The sequence below is a fragment of the Melozone crissalis genome, unplaced genomic scaffold (genome assembly GCF_028551555.1).
Source record: "Melozone crissalis strain CALT ecotype California unplaced genomic scaffold, PUWL_Pcris_2 ptg000036l_1, whole genome shotgun sequence".
NCBI classification, from domain to species: domain Eukaryota; kingdom Metazoa; phylum Chordata; class Aves; order Passeriformes; family Passerellidae; genus Melozone; species Melozone crissalis.
In genome coordinates this window covers 9,940,227-9,955,696 of record NW_026535814.1, presented here as the reverse complement: position 1 = coordinate 9,955,696, position 15,470 = coordinate 9,940,227, and the positions used below count along the sequence as shown (strand labels likewise).

The 15,470-nt window shown below is 35.8% G+C and overlaps 1 protein-coding gene across 2 annotated transcripts in view; it reads right to left on the bottom strand.

Annotated features, from left to right (window-relative positions):
- The window catches only part of RICTOR (RPTOR independent companion of MTOR complex 2), a 75,083-nt gene that overhangs the window by 43,462 nt on the left and 16,151 nt on the right, over positions 1 to 15,470 (bottom strand). For both annotated transcript variants that reach the window (XM_054283273.1, XM_054283274.1), the window contains exons 3-6: positions 13,777 to 13,874; positions 5,615 to 5,679; positions 3,358 to 3,489; positions 2,332 to 2,395 (exon numbers count right to left, since the gene is read on the bottom strand). In XM_054283273.1, coding sequence (XP_054139248.1) covers positions 2,332 to 2,395; positions 3,358 to 3,489; positions 5,615 to 5,679; positions 13,777 to 13,874 — 359 coding nt within the window. The remainder of the gene's footprint in view (positions 1 to 2,331; positions 2,396 to 3,357; positions 3,490 to 5,614; positions 5,680 to 13,776; positions 13,875 to 15,470) is intronic.

Below are 15,470 nucleotides of genomic sequence, written 5' to 3'. Positions count from 1 at the left end.
CGGCTCATATTGCATCTAACCCTGACTTCTGCTTTAAAAAGAAAACACCCAGACCATAAAATTTAAAAGAAATGTGTTATTGACTTCTATCAGATATAAAAATGCTTCCGGAAGCAACTTCATGACATCCTTTTCATGGCTGAAGATATTACTAAGTTGTAAGACTTTTACCCGTAAATGTAGAGGTGATTACGGTCAAAACAGGCAGTGAGCACTCAGCCTTCAAAAACTATTCGAGATCAAGTTTAAAAAGTTAGATTTTTTTAAATCGACATACACCATTTAAACCTAATATTTTTAAAACAAAGTTTACAATTGCCTTTTCTAAATTCATAAAGAAGTATTACTACTTTATATTTTGTCGTTCTTCTCTATGAAAAGAAAGAAAAGAGAAGGTTTTAATTTTAATGTATGCAATTCTCACAGATATTTTTACTACCTAAGATGAGGTTAAAGAGCCACATCTTGAAATTGAAAACAATAGTTCTGTGATACTGGAAAAGCCCAATTCAGTTTCACAGTTAATTATCTTCTGAACAAGTTTGTTAGCTTTTTTTCATTTTATGTGCCCTCTATTCTTTGCTTTTAGTCGTTTATATTATATAGTCCTATTCCTAATCTTTTAGGAATCCTGGCATCAAATCACTAAATCTGATACACTGAGGGAGATGAAGACAGAAGCAGAAGAAGGGCAAGAGCAGGGTAACAAAAAGACAGTGTGAAAATACAGAATATGCTATTCAGGAAGCACAGTACTCCTTGTGAGAGAATTTCTTGAGTACTGACTGCTCTATGCCAATGCATGCTTAACTGCTGTGGCCTAGACAGCACATGAGAAAGCTGCTAACTTTAGTGGTAGCAGGCTGGTTGGCTTTTTGTTGGTCTGACATTGTCTTTTAAGAAAACAATGTCAGAGGTAAGTAGCAAAAGATGCTAGAAAAGGCTTTCCATCAACATTTCTCAGCATCAAGGAACCACAAGCGTGGCTGCACAGCCTGTGCATTTGATGCACACACCTGGTGCACACCAATATCCTTGCACCACGACAGGAAAAAAAAACCCTCAAGGGTCAGTTGTATGCTTTCTTTGATGCTTCTCTTTGACCAGCGTTTTTTTCAGATCAAGCTAATGAATTTGTTTCTCTTGTTGTCTCTCTCTTCTTTCATGCAAGACAGAAGTTTTTGCTCAAGTAGAAAATGCTCAAAAAAGCCCAGAAATAATGAGGACAAATTTCTGACCCAAATAAAAACCGATTATGGATGTGCTTCCATCCTCTGATGAGTCTACACTGAAGCTCATCTTTCAAAGAAGATGAAGCTTCTTTCAAAGAAGCTTCACTGAAGCTTCTCTCACTGAAGCTTCTCTTTCAAAGTAGATTCACAAAACACTTTTATAATAAAAGTGCAACTTCGTTAAGGACCTGTTCCTTCATACTGGGGCTTTTTTGTTTGTTTTTGTCTTGTTTGGTTTTGGAGGCAGATGTCTTTAATACTTAAAACTCTCTTTTTTGGCACAATTGTTAATCAAGTACATTGCATCTCCTGTGAGACAGAAAATATATTTAGATAGATTTAAAACACAAAGAGATTTAACATAGACAGTACTCCTGGGGAACCATTCTTCAACTACTTCAAGCTTTACTCCAGACTTCGGTAGTTTCTACAAGAATATGAGAACAATAAAGAACAGCAAAGTCCAGCACAAAGGCAGGATATTATGTTTCCTGAAGACATTTGGTACCTCTATATGCCAATTTTTCTAGGATGAACTTGAAAATGCAGCAACCATACTTTTAAATCTCACATCCATGGGTGCACAGTACAGTAACCATCACAGACTAAACACATTTCATTGAGTATCTGAGACAAAATCCTGTGGACAGCATCAACTTCTACCAACAAAGCGTAAGGCTATAAGCATTCCTTGAATGATCACTTCAGTGACAATTGTCTCAGGTCTTGCATGGCAGAAAATCTCCCAATCTCTGACTCACAGATGCTTAAACAAACTATACAATGAAGTAGTCATAATTTCAATATTGAAACTTAATATTGTTTTTATGCTCTTGCATTCACTCTTTGATAAGTGTTTCCCAAACCTCGTCCAGTAAGCCTGATTTTTCTAGCACACTTGAGATTCTGAATGGTAGAACTGTAAAACCAAAACAACTCTCTTCACTACATTTTTCTGTCTTTTAAATTATCAGCTTTATTACATGATAAAGGTAAAGCAAGGTATTAGAGACTGTGAAAAAGCACTGTTGATAGAGACAGCCAGGAGTCAGCACAATTGAGTGGCACAGCAGATACAACCATACATAGGAGATTTTACCTTTCTGACTAATCGAAGTGCTTGTGTTCTTTCTACTTCATTACTCTGCTGTATGTCAATGCACCTAAAGTAAGTTAAAAAAAACACATTTTGTAACTTTCACTTTAATGGTTAACACCTCATGTTAATATTTATGCACATGAGTATAAAAGAAAAATAATTGACTTATGGTTTAAAAACTACACTTTTCAGCAAATACACTCATTATGATACAGCAGTTAGGTTTGGTTTATATTTTCTCTGCTATTTTCATTACAACTAAGTCACTAAAATGTTCTCAAATATAAAATGGCAAAGCATAATGCTTCAACAACTATTTTCCAAGGCAGCTGCATTTGTAATTTGCAAATGAGACCACATGAAATATTTCTAATGTTTTACATCAACACACCTTGAGTTTTTCAGAGTTTGAAATCAGAAAAGTCTTTTGCTCCGAAAAGTTGAACAGCACACTAAAATTACATGTGTATATTTATAAACAGAAATGAAATTCACACACATCTGTACCAGCATATTAAATAAAAAATTTAGTTACAGGAAGCACTAGAAATGCTATTATTTACATCTATTCATCATGCTAATTCTATTATCTCACTGTTGGTTTGCCCTTTGGTATTTTTCTGTTGTGTCATTGATTATATTTAGACTACAAATTCTTGGACATCAACTATTACAGCAATGTGATAATACAAAGAATCAAACAATTCCCATACAAAAACTTAAGACATAAAAATTATTAATAGTTCAACCATATTAATTAATATTAATTAATAGCTAATGGCATTTATGACTAAAAGTAGAAATTATTTGGATACTTGTAATGTATCATATGTATTGTAATGTATCACAGTATTTTATTTGGATTAGCTAGTCTGATGAAATATTCTGTTGAAGCAAAAAGGATTTTTTAAAACTACTCACTAAAACCATAAGAGACTAGGGAAACATTTCTCTCCTGATTCAACCATGAAAAGGAAAGTGATTTAGAACCTTACAACTTGCAACAAGAAGAAAGAGAAAAATTACCTGGCTATCAAATAATCCACTTTCAACTTTAGCACCTTCTGGAGAATACTGGAGTCCCGAATGAGATAGCGGAGGGCTCGCAATCCTGCTGCTCGCACCTCTTTTGCTTCATTTAGTAAAGCTAACCTCAGACTACAATGAAGAAAACAAGAGGGAGAAACAACTATTAGGCAGCAGGTAAGACTTTACCATCTGACATGCAGGTACAACTCCCTCGTTTAAGACAAAAAGTAGGATTTTTAAAAATAAATGTTCTGAACTAATTTTCTGACTTTCAGGTCTTCTCATGTGCAACCTAGAAGGCAAGCCCTCATCCTGGTCAGCAGATGTAGACAATATATTAATCTTCAAAAGCCACAAATGATTTTTCCCTCAAATAACAGCTTATATATCCTTGAAACGACACAGAATGAAAACCTGTACACAAGTTATTTGACAAAACAGCTGAGCATAATATTAGTCCAAGAAAATTAAGAGGTAGAATAAGGTAGCTAAGAAGAAATGAGATATGGAAGAACTCTAGAAATTGAATTAGAAAGCATGAGGTAGCACACTGTCCTTTTGAAGGCCCTCAACATATTCATTCCTCTTCCTCAACAACATGCAGGGTGGGGTGGGAATCCTCAACCTCCCAATGACATTTTCTAAGAGGATTTTTCACTGGACATCTAAGATCATAAATACTTCATCCACTGAGACTGAATTACTACTTCTAAAAAGGTTTGGGATTTTTTTTTCCCTTATTCTAGGGTTGTCCTACATAGTAATCAGCTACTTCAAAGCAAAATATCTTCAGAGTCTTTTGGTGAATACCTGGCTAGGGTAAGTCACTGTAACAGGGGCCTACTTCCAGGTGATACCTAGACAAAGTAGGCTGCCATACCATTTGCAAAAAAGATGAACTGATTATTACTTTCAGCACCAAATAGGGACCTTTATCAAGAACATCCTTCCTCTAATATGAATATGCTACCAACATTGCTTTGGATGCAGGACAGAGCTGGATTTCTGGACTTGCAAAACTGGACACGGGACTGCTGACTCATGTTCAGCCTCTCATCCAGCAGGACCCCCAAGTCCTTCTCAGCAGGGCTGCTCTCAATCAGTTCAAGCCCAGCCTGCATTGATACTGAGTGTATTCCTGATACCACAGATCTTTGAGTACAACTCCTGGCCCTGCACAGGACAATCCCAAGGATCACACTATGAGCCTGAGAGTGTTGTCCAAACAAACACTTGAACTCTGCTAGGCTACCTGGGGAGCCTGTTCTGCTACCCAACCACCCTCTGGGTAAAGAACCTTTTTATGATATCTGACCTAAACTTCCCCTAACACAACTTCAGGCCATTCCCTTGGGTCCTCTCACTGGTCAACAGAAAGATCAGATCAGAGGCTCCTCCTCCTCTTCCCCTGCAAGGAAGCAGCAGACCAGTTAATGAACTGGCACAGTGAAACCACTACAAAGGAAAAGACTATCATGAGATTCAACACTCAAAAGCAAAAGCTGCCAAAAGAGATGTGTCACTATCTTTAGGTATGCAATGAAAACACAGTCAAAAAGACAGAGATATCAGTTTTAGCTGAGAAAACAATTACACAAAGTTTCCCAACATTTTGCTCAAAGAGCAGTTAGCTTTCCTAACCTTTTCTGCTTAAGTGACATCTAAATTGAAAGAACACTGAAATGCATTAAATATTAGATCTTTGCTTTTGTCACCGGTGCTGGTCTTCAAGACAAATTTAAAAATTTCTTTTTGCAAATAAGCATGTAGTTACATCTGACAGTCAAAATGGCCAAAAAATAGACAAAAATTCCACTTAAAAGAATATACACAGGACATGTCAGTAGCAAGGCAAGTAGAGCTTCATGGACATATACACACCAGTACAACATAAAATACTGATCTTTAAATCTTGACTCTTTATCAAGAGTATGCTCTGAATTTTGTAGATGTACATTTTGATTACAAGTGCTTTCTACAACTACTGAAATACTTAGAGGTACTTTTACATCTGAGGAATATAATGAAGAAATCTACACTTCTAACTTGGAGGGTTTGTCTCTGTTTGGCAAATAGTGAGTAATATATTTCTGACTTTACTCATTAAAATATTTGCAGGTTATATACTTGCATTATGAAGCTTCAAACATATTATAAATACAAAATACTAGTTCAGAAGTACAAATGAAGTTTATTTAATTGGATCAAAACAACTGAAGTTCCCTAGTATTGCCTAGTGCTCTTTACTACTTACCATATAATGATGCTGTCATAGGTAAAACCCAACTTTTCTTCAGCATGGCCAGTATTACAAAGAAGCTGAAAGTAAGATAAAATACATATTATTTATAGGTATCCAAAAATAACCATGAAGAATTATAGATTTTGGGAAATGCTTTCAAAAAATCTGAGAAATTTAATTTGTAGCAAGGGAGAGAACACCAGCTTCAGACTTCCCTGAGAATTTCTGTGGTACATATTGTGCTCCTATATCCACCAGATACAGAGACTCACCTGTGGATTTCCATACCAAAAAACCATTGCACCTTGTGTAAGCTGTGTACTGGTCAGTCAATTTTACTGGTTAAATTACAACTGGTAATTTGAGCAGAGAGCAAAAATGACTGAAGTCAAAGCAAATCTGCAGGGGCTCTGGTAAGAGTTTTGATACAAAGACTGACAGATGTTCTACTGTCATGTTTTGTCACAACAGCACAGAAGTACAAAAAAATCCGAAGGCATTACAAGTGTCCTGTAACTGACATTTAGTCTTGGCCTGCCACCCATCCTGTAAAATTTTTATCTCTGAAAAATCAGAGCAAAGTTTGAATTAATGCACACAGAAAGCCGTAAACAGTCACAAACTGGACAGTTCAGCCATATGTAGTCACTGTGAACAGAGAAGATTTACAAGCACAGTTTTAAAGTCCAAAACCATGCTTAAAAGGAGCAACCTAGGTTGCCAATGTTTTAGCCTCTTGAGGAAAGGAAAACAATCTCTTCTGTAAGAAGAGCTGATGCTGTCCTTGAGGAAAGGAAAACAATCTCTTCTGTAAGAAGAGCTGATGCTGTCCTTTTCAAGAACAGCAAAGAAATTCCTAGTAATCTCACTATCCCTGGCTAAAACTATAAAATACTATCATGTCCAAATCCCAAAGCACTTTTCTAAGCACTTCCAAAAACTCAAGTGACTAATACTGATTGCAATAGCTTTGCACTTTGTCCTCCGTTTTCAAAACAGGCATGTGTTCAGTTCTAAGTCAGCGCAGCATTAAGTTTCTCCTAGTGAGGAATTCAGGAAGTATTTGTGCTAACTAGTCATTACCTCTGCTCTGAAAATACTGTGATATATCAAACCCTGTGACACATTCTTTACGTGTATTTACTGCTAACAATAAGAAAAAGCCAAATCAAGGCTATTGTAAGTTAAAGTATTTAGTATGTTCCATGCTTCAGTTCTACTGTTCACCTCCATCTGAAAAAATGACATTGACAGAAACTCCTCTTTTAAGTAAACCAACAAGTAGAAATTAATTCAGTGATCACATTATGTCTTACAAAATAGTCTTTCAAGAGAAATAGTGATAATGCTGAAATTTAAGGCTGTTAATGAGAGATTATTAAATTGGCCTGGATCAGCTCCACGTTTGGGCTCAAATAACTTAATTGAAGTATTTTGGATTTTGCATTTTTCTTAACCAAAGACAATTGTCAAACATAAGGAAAGTTTTTACATAACCTTTTTTTACCACCTTTCCAGTTTAAGTGATAATAAAACTAGACAACTGATGCACTAACTGGTTATGACAGTATGTCACTTCCTAACATCAATCTATTTTTATGTCATGTTGTTGGACTGCCTAAGGCCACCACTGCTGTTTTAGCATTTCTATTGACATCTTATGAACTGTAAAAATTGGCTGGCACAGTGTAAGCAAAACAGTGCGAGAAGATAGTGAGTAAAAACAGTTCATTGTTCAGTTGCAGACAATTACATCAATAGCTGTTTAGGCTAATCATTTATACATCTAAACCACTCCCCAGCATTCCACCCCAGACACAAATGAGAAATCCTAACTTAACACAGCAGATTGTCCTCAACAGCCTATTTTTCCTACTTTAAAAAAACCCATAGAATTCTGATGTAAGAAAAACCCATTTTTTAGAAAGCTGCTATTGTGTGCACTAGTGCATTAGTGAAGCTGGTCTCCCATCACACATTTACCATTGGTTTGCATCTTGAGCAGTCCTGAGATTAAACTGAAGCATTTCTTCCAGGAACCCACCTAACTTGCTGCACTGCTAAAAAACAATCAGTTCACTGAACCAGTTCGAGTCTGATTGTCACTCTCACCAAATATATACAGTGGTTATTAGCTACACAATACCAACTGTTTTCAACTATGTATGTGCTCTAACTGCACACATCTTCACCGATGCTGAAAAGAACATGACCTTATCTTGAAATTCAAACAGTCATGTAACCTGACAAGTTAAAACTTTCATCAAGTTTAACTGCTGTTTGGATATAAATTTCTGAATTTGACAGCAATAATTATAGAAATGTTTGATGGTGTCTGTGCATGCAGCTGAAATACTTCTCCCACAAAAAAAGAGAAGAGCTACTAGTTTATTCTCCCTTTAATGGGACACCAGTTCTTATGTACTAACCTTCCTTGTTATTTATATATGTTCCATATAGAAAAGGCCTAAAATGTTGGACAGCAAGATCAGAATTCAAATACGTTTCAGTGACTTGAAAGGCGTGCCCCAACCCAGTAAACAGATTTAACTAAACAGTAGGAAAAGAATATCATATCCTTCACAAGAAAGAAAGTAGGCCAACAGAGATACAGAATATGTCCAGAAATTCACATTCAGAATGTTAATTTAAAAGAAAAAAGAAAACAAATTTTATCTCTGGAATACTAATAGGACTGCTTTATTCAGTTTAAAAGACTTTTTGCATTTTACCGGTTGCTCTCAAAACCGCAAGAACAAAATTTTGTGCGCCATATTTTAAGAGCGAAGTGGAAAACATGTAGCAGAAAAATGGACAAGCCAGGTAGAAAATCCACCAATGAAGGCTGAGCCATTTGGTTTATTTAACCTAGGGAAAGGAAAAAACAAACTGGCTGGTAAGGCTGGATTTCTGTAGGTTTGAAAGGGGGAAAAAATAGTCATGGAAGCTGCTATAAAGAACAGACTGTTCAGCTGGTTCCAATTCCTTGGGTATCTGCTATGTTAAAAATGCCTGTCCTTAAATATACTAAAAAACCTTATCGCTTTCTTCTCACTTCACCTTCAAACAACATTAAGTAGATAATGATTCTGGCCCAAATGCACTGGTATTTGTAGATGGCTGAACTCCTGACAAAGTCAAGTAACTCTCATATGTTTGACTGTAAAATTTAACAATTAACATATATACCATGATAGCATAACTCAGTAGACATGCAGTACCAAAATACTGAAATCTATCTTTGGATATACATTGACATAGTTCATTAAAATGGCAATGGATTATAATATCTGGAATTATGAAACTATTTATACATTTATAGTATTTATATTTTCCATCTATAGATCTTATTTATAACAAGTATACATTTTTAAATACACACAAACTTTATATACTTTCATAACAAAATAAAGTGTACAAACAAAACCAAACAGAGTATACTTTGTGAATTAAACCTGCAAATGAGTCCACTTCAAAATTAGTATTTGTGATCAAATACACAGTGACTGGGCAAAGCAAAGACTCTCTGAGGATAAGATTAAATATGAGGACAAAATGGTAAGTACACTACGCCAGACAGTGACTAACTTACACTGAAGGTTTTTTTTTTCATGTTTACTGTCAGCTATGAGTTCTTCATACTATTCAGATGAGTCACAGCAATATGAGTAACATATCAACATGTCTTGGAAACAGTAGCTCAGAACAACAAAACCATAGGAGGTCAACAACATGCACAAATGGAGTGCACATTTGAGACCATTCCAATTTATATTTAGCAGAATACCCACAGCAATTACTAGGTAAAAATATTATATTATTCTGTGCATTCAGGATCTAACTATTGCATTATAACTTTGGAAATACAGTTTGAGCCACCACTGGTAATATTTAAGCAAAGACTACTATATAGATCCTAGTCTTAAGAGAAGCCCCTCCTGAAACTGTGGACTCTGGAGTTAATATTTGTTTCATAGCTGAATGTCTCTAAGTACATGTTCTGTTCCCATCTGCTACATCATTGTGAGATTTCAAGTTTTGTCAGTGGTTTATCTACTTGGATGAATGTTACAGCCAGGCAATACATTCAGTCTAAGATAACCTGGGTTTTGCAAAACACAAAGAGACTCTAAAATGACAGACTGTGAATTAGACATAATCGTGAAAGTCTCTCTCATATCCAAACCACTCAATCCATATCATCCTAGTGAAAATCAGCAGCATGGCCAAAAGCTAACAGATACATACAGCAGAGTAATAGAGCTTCATTAAATAATGACAACTAGTTTCAACAGATTGAAAACATAATTTTCCATATCACTATATTACTGATACTGTTCCAATCCTAAATTTATATCTAAAATGAATTGCTTGATTTTGTCCTTTAAGAAGTTCCTTTCTTTTTGAAAGAAAACATACATTCATACAATATCTGTGGATTTCTTTTTCAGCATGTTATTAAAATACTCTTTTAGTTTTACAAAGGTATGAAAGATCTCTCAGAAGTTCCCAGCGGGATAAACCTTCTGTAACAGAGGATTATAAATAAATACTTCAAATCACAAAGATATTTTCCACTAGGTAAAGTTTCTTCAGGTTTTCAATGATTTATCTTACTGCTTCGCATAGGGGTGGGGAAAACCCAAAAGATGTAACCATGATATTTTGGTACTAATCAGCAGAAGCTGGGGAACTTCAAGGTGCTTGCCTTATGTAGGCGGCCATATAAATTAGAGGTGGGTAATCCTACTCAGCTTACTGGAGCTAAATGCAAATACCAATCTTGTGAACTGCTGTGACATTTGAAAGTGTCACTGACCATTTACTGGAGGTCAAATTCTCAAACAGTTTTCAGGTCAGAACATAAGTTAGCTTAAATAGAGTGGCTTGAAAGGAATATTGATTGAGGCAGTACTTCATAAAAGCTTTTGCCCACAAAACTGCAGCTTCATTTACTGGGTGACAAGAAGCACAGGAGGAGTGTGCTCTCATTAAAAGCAGATAAAATTTCAAAGTCTGCTGCTGCTGCAATTCAGAACTAAACATACCTTTCCATAGCCTGTACATCACCAGACTGGGAATGCCAATTTCCTGGAACAGAAAACTTAAGACCACCTATCAAGTAAGAACAACTCATGTTCTGCAGACAAAGGGTGAAGAACTTGAACACTAATGACTTAGCTACTAAGGAGTACTAGCAAAACCTTGATAAATGAAATGCAAGTTTCATTTCAATGCAATGTAAAATATCACATAGTAAGAATACTTTGCACAGTAATAATGGGTGCTGTGGAAACCTAAACACGTCTTGCTAACATTTCTCTTAAAGGGAAATAGCAATGAAACAGGAGTTACAGCACCTAAGCACACAAGTTTCATATAAAGCATCTGCTTCACTGTCTCATTCTTGCAGATGAATTAGTAGACTAGAAGTCAACTCCTGTTTGATCACCATTATCTTAAAAAAAATTTAAAGTACTTAACTTCTACATAAAACCCTGAAGTTTAGTTCAGTGCTACTTCAGTAATTTTAAAAGAATGATTATGTTCCTGCTCCTTAAAAAAAGGGAGGTGAGCGGAACAGATCTCACCTTAAAAATCCAGTCTAAATAAAGAAATCTAAACATAACATACCTCAGATATCCTGAAAATAATACAAAACTTGGTGTCTACTATGATCCTTAACAGGAAACTCCACATTTGGAGTAAATTATGTTACTTTTTTCCACATGATAAGAACATTTTGCTTTCCCTCACTGAAGAACTAAAACAGTAAGATTCACACTCCTTGAAGGAAAAATGTGGGGTAATTGGGAACAATTGCTTAGACTAGTTCAGACATTTTCTTTCAAGTATATTAATATTTCTAGCAGGAGAATAACAGATGCCATATAATTTTATCTGAAATACACTATTAAAAATGTTCAAAGGTCCTTCCACTGTCCATAGTACAAATATTGCAGATAACAAGTAGCTCTTTAAAAATGGACCACAAAATGCAACAATTTATAAACAAATCAATTTCATATTCACTATAATTCCAAGACAGGATACCAACATCCTCAGCCCTTAGCATATCAATCTTACTCACACTCCTGTCTCACAAATAAGGAACTGAGACTATACCAACTCATCATAGAAGAACAGAGTGCAAAAAGGAAATAAAACCATCTCGCCAAGCTCCAGGCTTTCACTTTTAACCACTGGAATGAAAACCACAGAATTGTTCCAACCACAAGGCAGACAATACAGTACAACTTGCAACTTTTATTCTATTCTCATGGCTGCATTTACAGGTCTAACAAAAATATGAAGAGTTTTTAAAACCAAATGCAGTAAGTAATACAAAGTACATATTCCAGGGAGATGAATGTAAGAACAAGTGTTCAATATTAAATTGAGTAGTATGAGTCCCTCATGCACGTTGATTCTGATTTAGAATCAAAATCAGGTCATGAACTACAGTCTCTGTCTTCAAACAACATATTTAATTTTATTACGTTGCTTTACACTTGTAATTTCCTGCAGTCTTAAGTGCAATTTATGAAAACCATCCTTACACTTCTGTAAGTATTTTCCATTTTGAACACTGGGTTTAACAAAACCCCCAAATAATCTTCAATTATTATGCAATCTCTCAAAACTACCTTTTAAAAAGAATATTTGGTTCATCTTTTATTACTATATGCATATTTATTAACACAGTTACGGATGATTTTAACCTGATTTTATATCTGATTTTCAACAGCAAAATTGACCCTGTTTTAAGATCCCTAGTTCAAATATTGACTTTTCAGTACAAATTGTGCATCTACAAATATAATCCAGCTCTTTAATTTTAAAGTAACTAGAGAATTTGGAAGCATTCACATTTCAAAGTTTCCAGATTATCACAAAAACGAAACCAAGCTATGCATCAGACTTTTCTAGCAGAATAAAGGGCATTCTTGCAACACATTTTGGAATCCCAGTGAAAACAGCAGCGTTCTGTCAATGGCTGATGTCTGACAGACACAAGCAATAGCCCAAGGAAGAGATCTCAGTTGGAAGTTCACTTCCTTAGTGAATGAACCTCTTAGCAAACGTTCCTACACATGTTCTGAACCAATACAGAAAATTCAGAACTTAGAGATTTGCTATTAATGCAATAGAAGATAAATTAATTTGTTACTGTGATTTTGTTCTCAGTAGTCACCCTCCTGTTAAGCGAATCTCACACATTACCACTGAAGTGGTCAATCTCCCAAGGAGTGCCTCATCTCCCAAGATGCCTATTTCAAAGGTTATCACGCATGTTTGTCCTTGTCTCCTGCCTCACTGAGTGAAACGCATGTTTCCCTTGCACTGACAAATGGAACACTGGCCCAACCACAACCACCACGTGCCCTACAATGAACACCTTCTCCCTAACTCCCTGATCACCTCCCATGAGTCATCTTAGCTTCTCTCCACGGGTTTCTCTTTTACCCAAAAAATGCTACTTCTTGTCCTTCTGAAAATCTTTCATAGTTTCTTTTGGCAGCTTACACCCTCATGCTACAGAAGTTTTTAGTTCTTGCCTCATCAGCTTACAGTGACAGCTTCCAATACATCTGTTGTATTTTCAGTGCATACCTGCCACAGGTCTGTGATTTGGAAGAAGCACATCAAAAATCACCAACACAAGACATATTCCAGAAATGGACCATTTAAATCTTTTTTGTTATGGAAACTGCACTGAAAGTTGCAGTTCCTATTCTAGTAGTGTTCAAAACATTGCACATAATGTACATTGTTACAATCCTCCTCCCTCACCATATTCAATCAGCTTACATTCAGATAGTATGGGATTTTACATTTTTTTATTTCAATTCTACACATCAGGAACCAAATCTTTCGCTTGAGTTATGCAACTTAACCCATTAACTTGGGATCGAGATACTTCCATCTTCTAAGCACTAAAATACTACAAAAATTCATCCAGCAGGACAGATATGCAAACTTCAGCATAACTCTGCATTCACATATTTGCTTGTCTTTATTTGTTACCTTCCTTTTCCACAGAATGTAGGCTTCAAGCACTGTTCTGTAATATGAAGCAATTTCATTAACATCCCAGCCAACGTCTGACTGAGTAAATATAAAACATTTTACCTGTACAATTACTTGTTCTATGACATTATTTGAGCTCTTACCTTAGTAAAATTATTCAAGTGACCTAGTTTTCTCATATTTGACACGCCCTGTAATTTGGCCACATTTTGAAGAATCTCTCTCATATTATCACAAGGATCTGCAAAAGAAAAGAGGGTATTAGCAGATACAGTAAAAGAAAAATAAAAAAGAAGAAAAATCTAAAGATGCATTCAACATGCATTTATATTCATATATAAAATAGGTACTCTCCTGGTCTCAGTTAGGGATGCAGAGCACTTTTGCTCCAAGAAGCATCTGTCTGATTTATGTGAGGGACCAAAACCATGCATACCTGAGTTCTGTAGAATAAATGCTAAAGGCCATGGAAGAGAGACACTCTTACTTCAAAGCAGATTTTAATCAATATCTTAGATTTGCAGTTGACAAAGAAATCCATTTAGTGTCTGAAATGCCAATCCTTACATCTTGTAAGTGAACAACTTTACTGTTAATCCCGTTGTAATTTAAAGATGAAGTAGGCTCAAAAACAGAAGCTAAACTGTAGCATGTTACTGGTACCCCACAGTACTCCTTTTTTCTCTTCCAGACAAAGGGTTGGTGGGATTTTGGAAAGATGAGACCTCTTTTCTGCTCTCTACATTAATTGCTCTCCACAATGATGCTTTAAAGAAGAGGGCTAGGCCTTTCCAGTGACATGGTAAGTGAACTACACGGCAAACAAAAGCCTTAAGAATGTCATCTTCCTTCTTCTTAAGAATCCCAACAAAAACAGATGAACAAAAAAATGCCACCCAGAAAACACTATTCACACACCAACTGATGACCCTGCATTCTGCTAGAAAACAAAGAACAGGTACCATGATGAGAAGAGACACTCTTGTCTCACTTTTAGAATTAAGGTTGGAATTGAGGCAGAGTGGAACATGCTGCACAGAGACTGGGAGCTACTGTAACAGACACTGCAATAAGTTCAGTACCTGGTGGTACTGTGGCAGGGCAGTTTTTAAAGGGACCAATTGGATGCAGGATTCGCATGGAGTTTTAGATTAGACATTGATTTAGGATAGGTATCAGCAGTTTGAGAAAAATGAAAAACCAAGGGTATCCTGAAGATGCAAAAACTACAGGAAGAAATATATTACCAAAAAGAAGAAATAACTGCATTATATAAAATGAAGTCTTTAGAACAAACCTGACATCTAATAAGCAGTAAGTAGAGAGCTTTTGCGCACAATAACTACAGTAAGATAAACTTGCCTCCTACTACAGAATTGAAGAGCTACAGCTGAGTTTGTGGCATATACAGAGCCTTTTACATTCCTGTTGCTTGTAAAAGTGTGTTTGTACTATTCATAATGGAAAGGAAATCAAGTATTGGAGATGTAAAGAAAGCATCATCTTCACTACCTCTCTACAAACCATGCTTTTACATCACTTCCTGTACTTTAAAAATTTAAACAAATTTAGAAAAGAAAACATAAGTAGCAATCTTACTAGGATATATCCAGAATGTGCTTGGACAGACACTATTTGTATTTGCACCGTCACCAGGAATCAAGACCTTATTTAAAATTATGACACTTGCAGGCAGGCACCTCAATTAAAGTGTACAAACCTGTTAACCCACTGTGGCCAATGAAGATTTTGTCTATTAGCAATGAAATCAACTGCCATCAGCTTGATTAGCTGCTAGATGCGTACTCAAGGGTAAGGTAAGTGCCTGTATTGACTA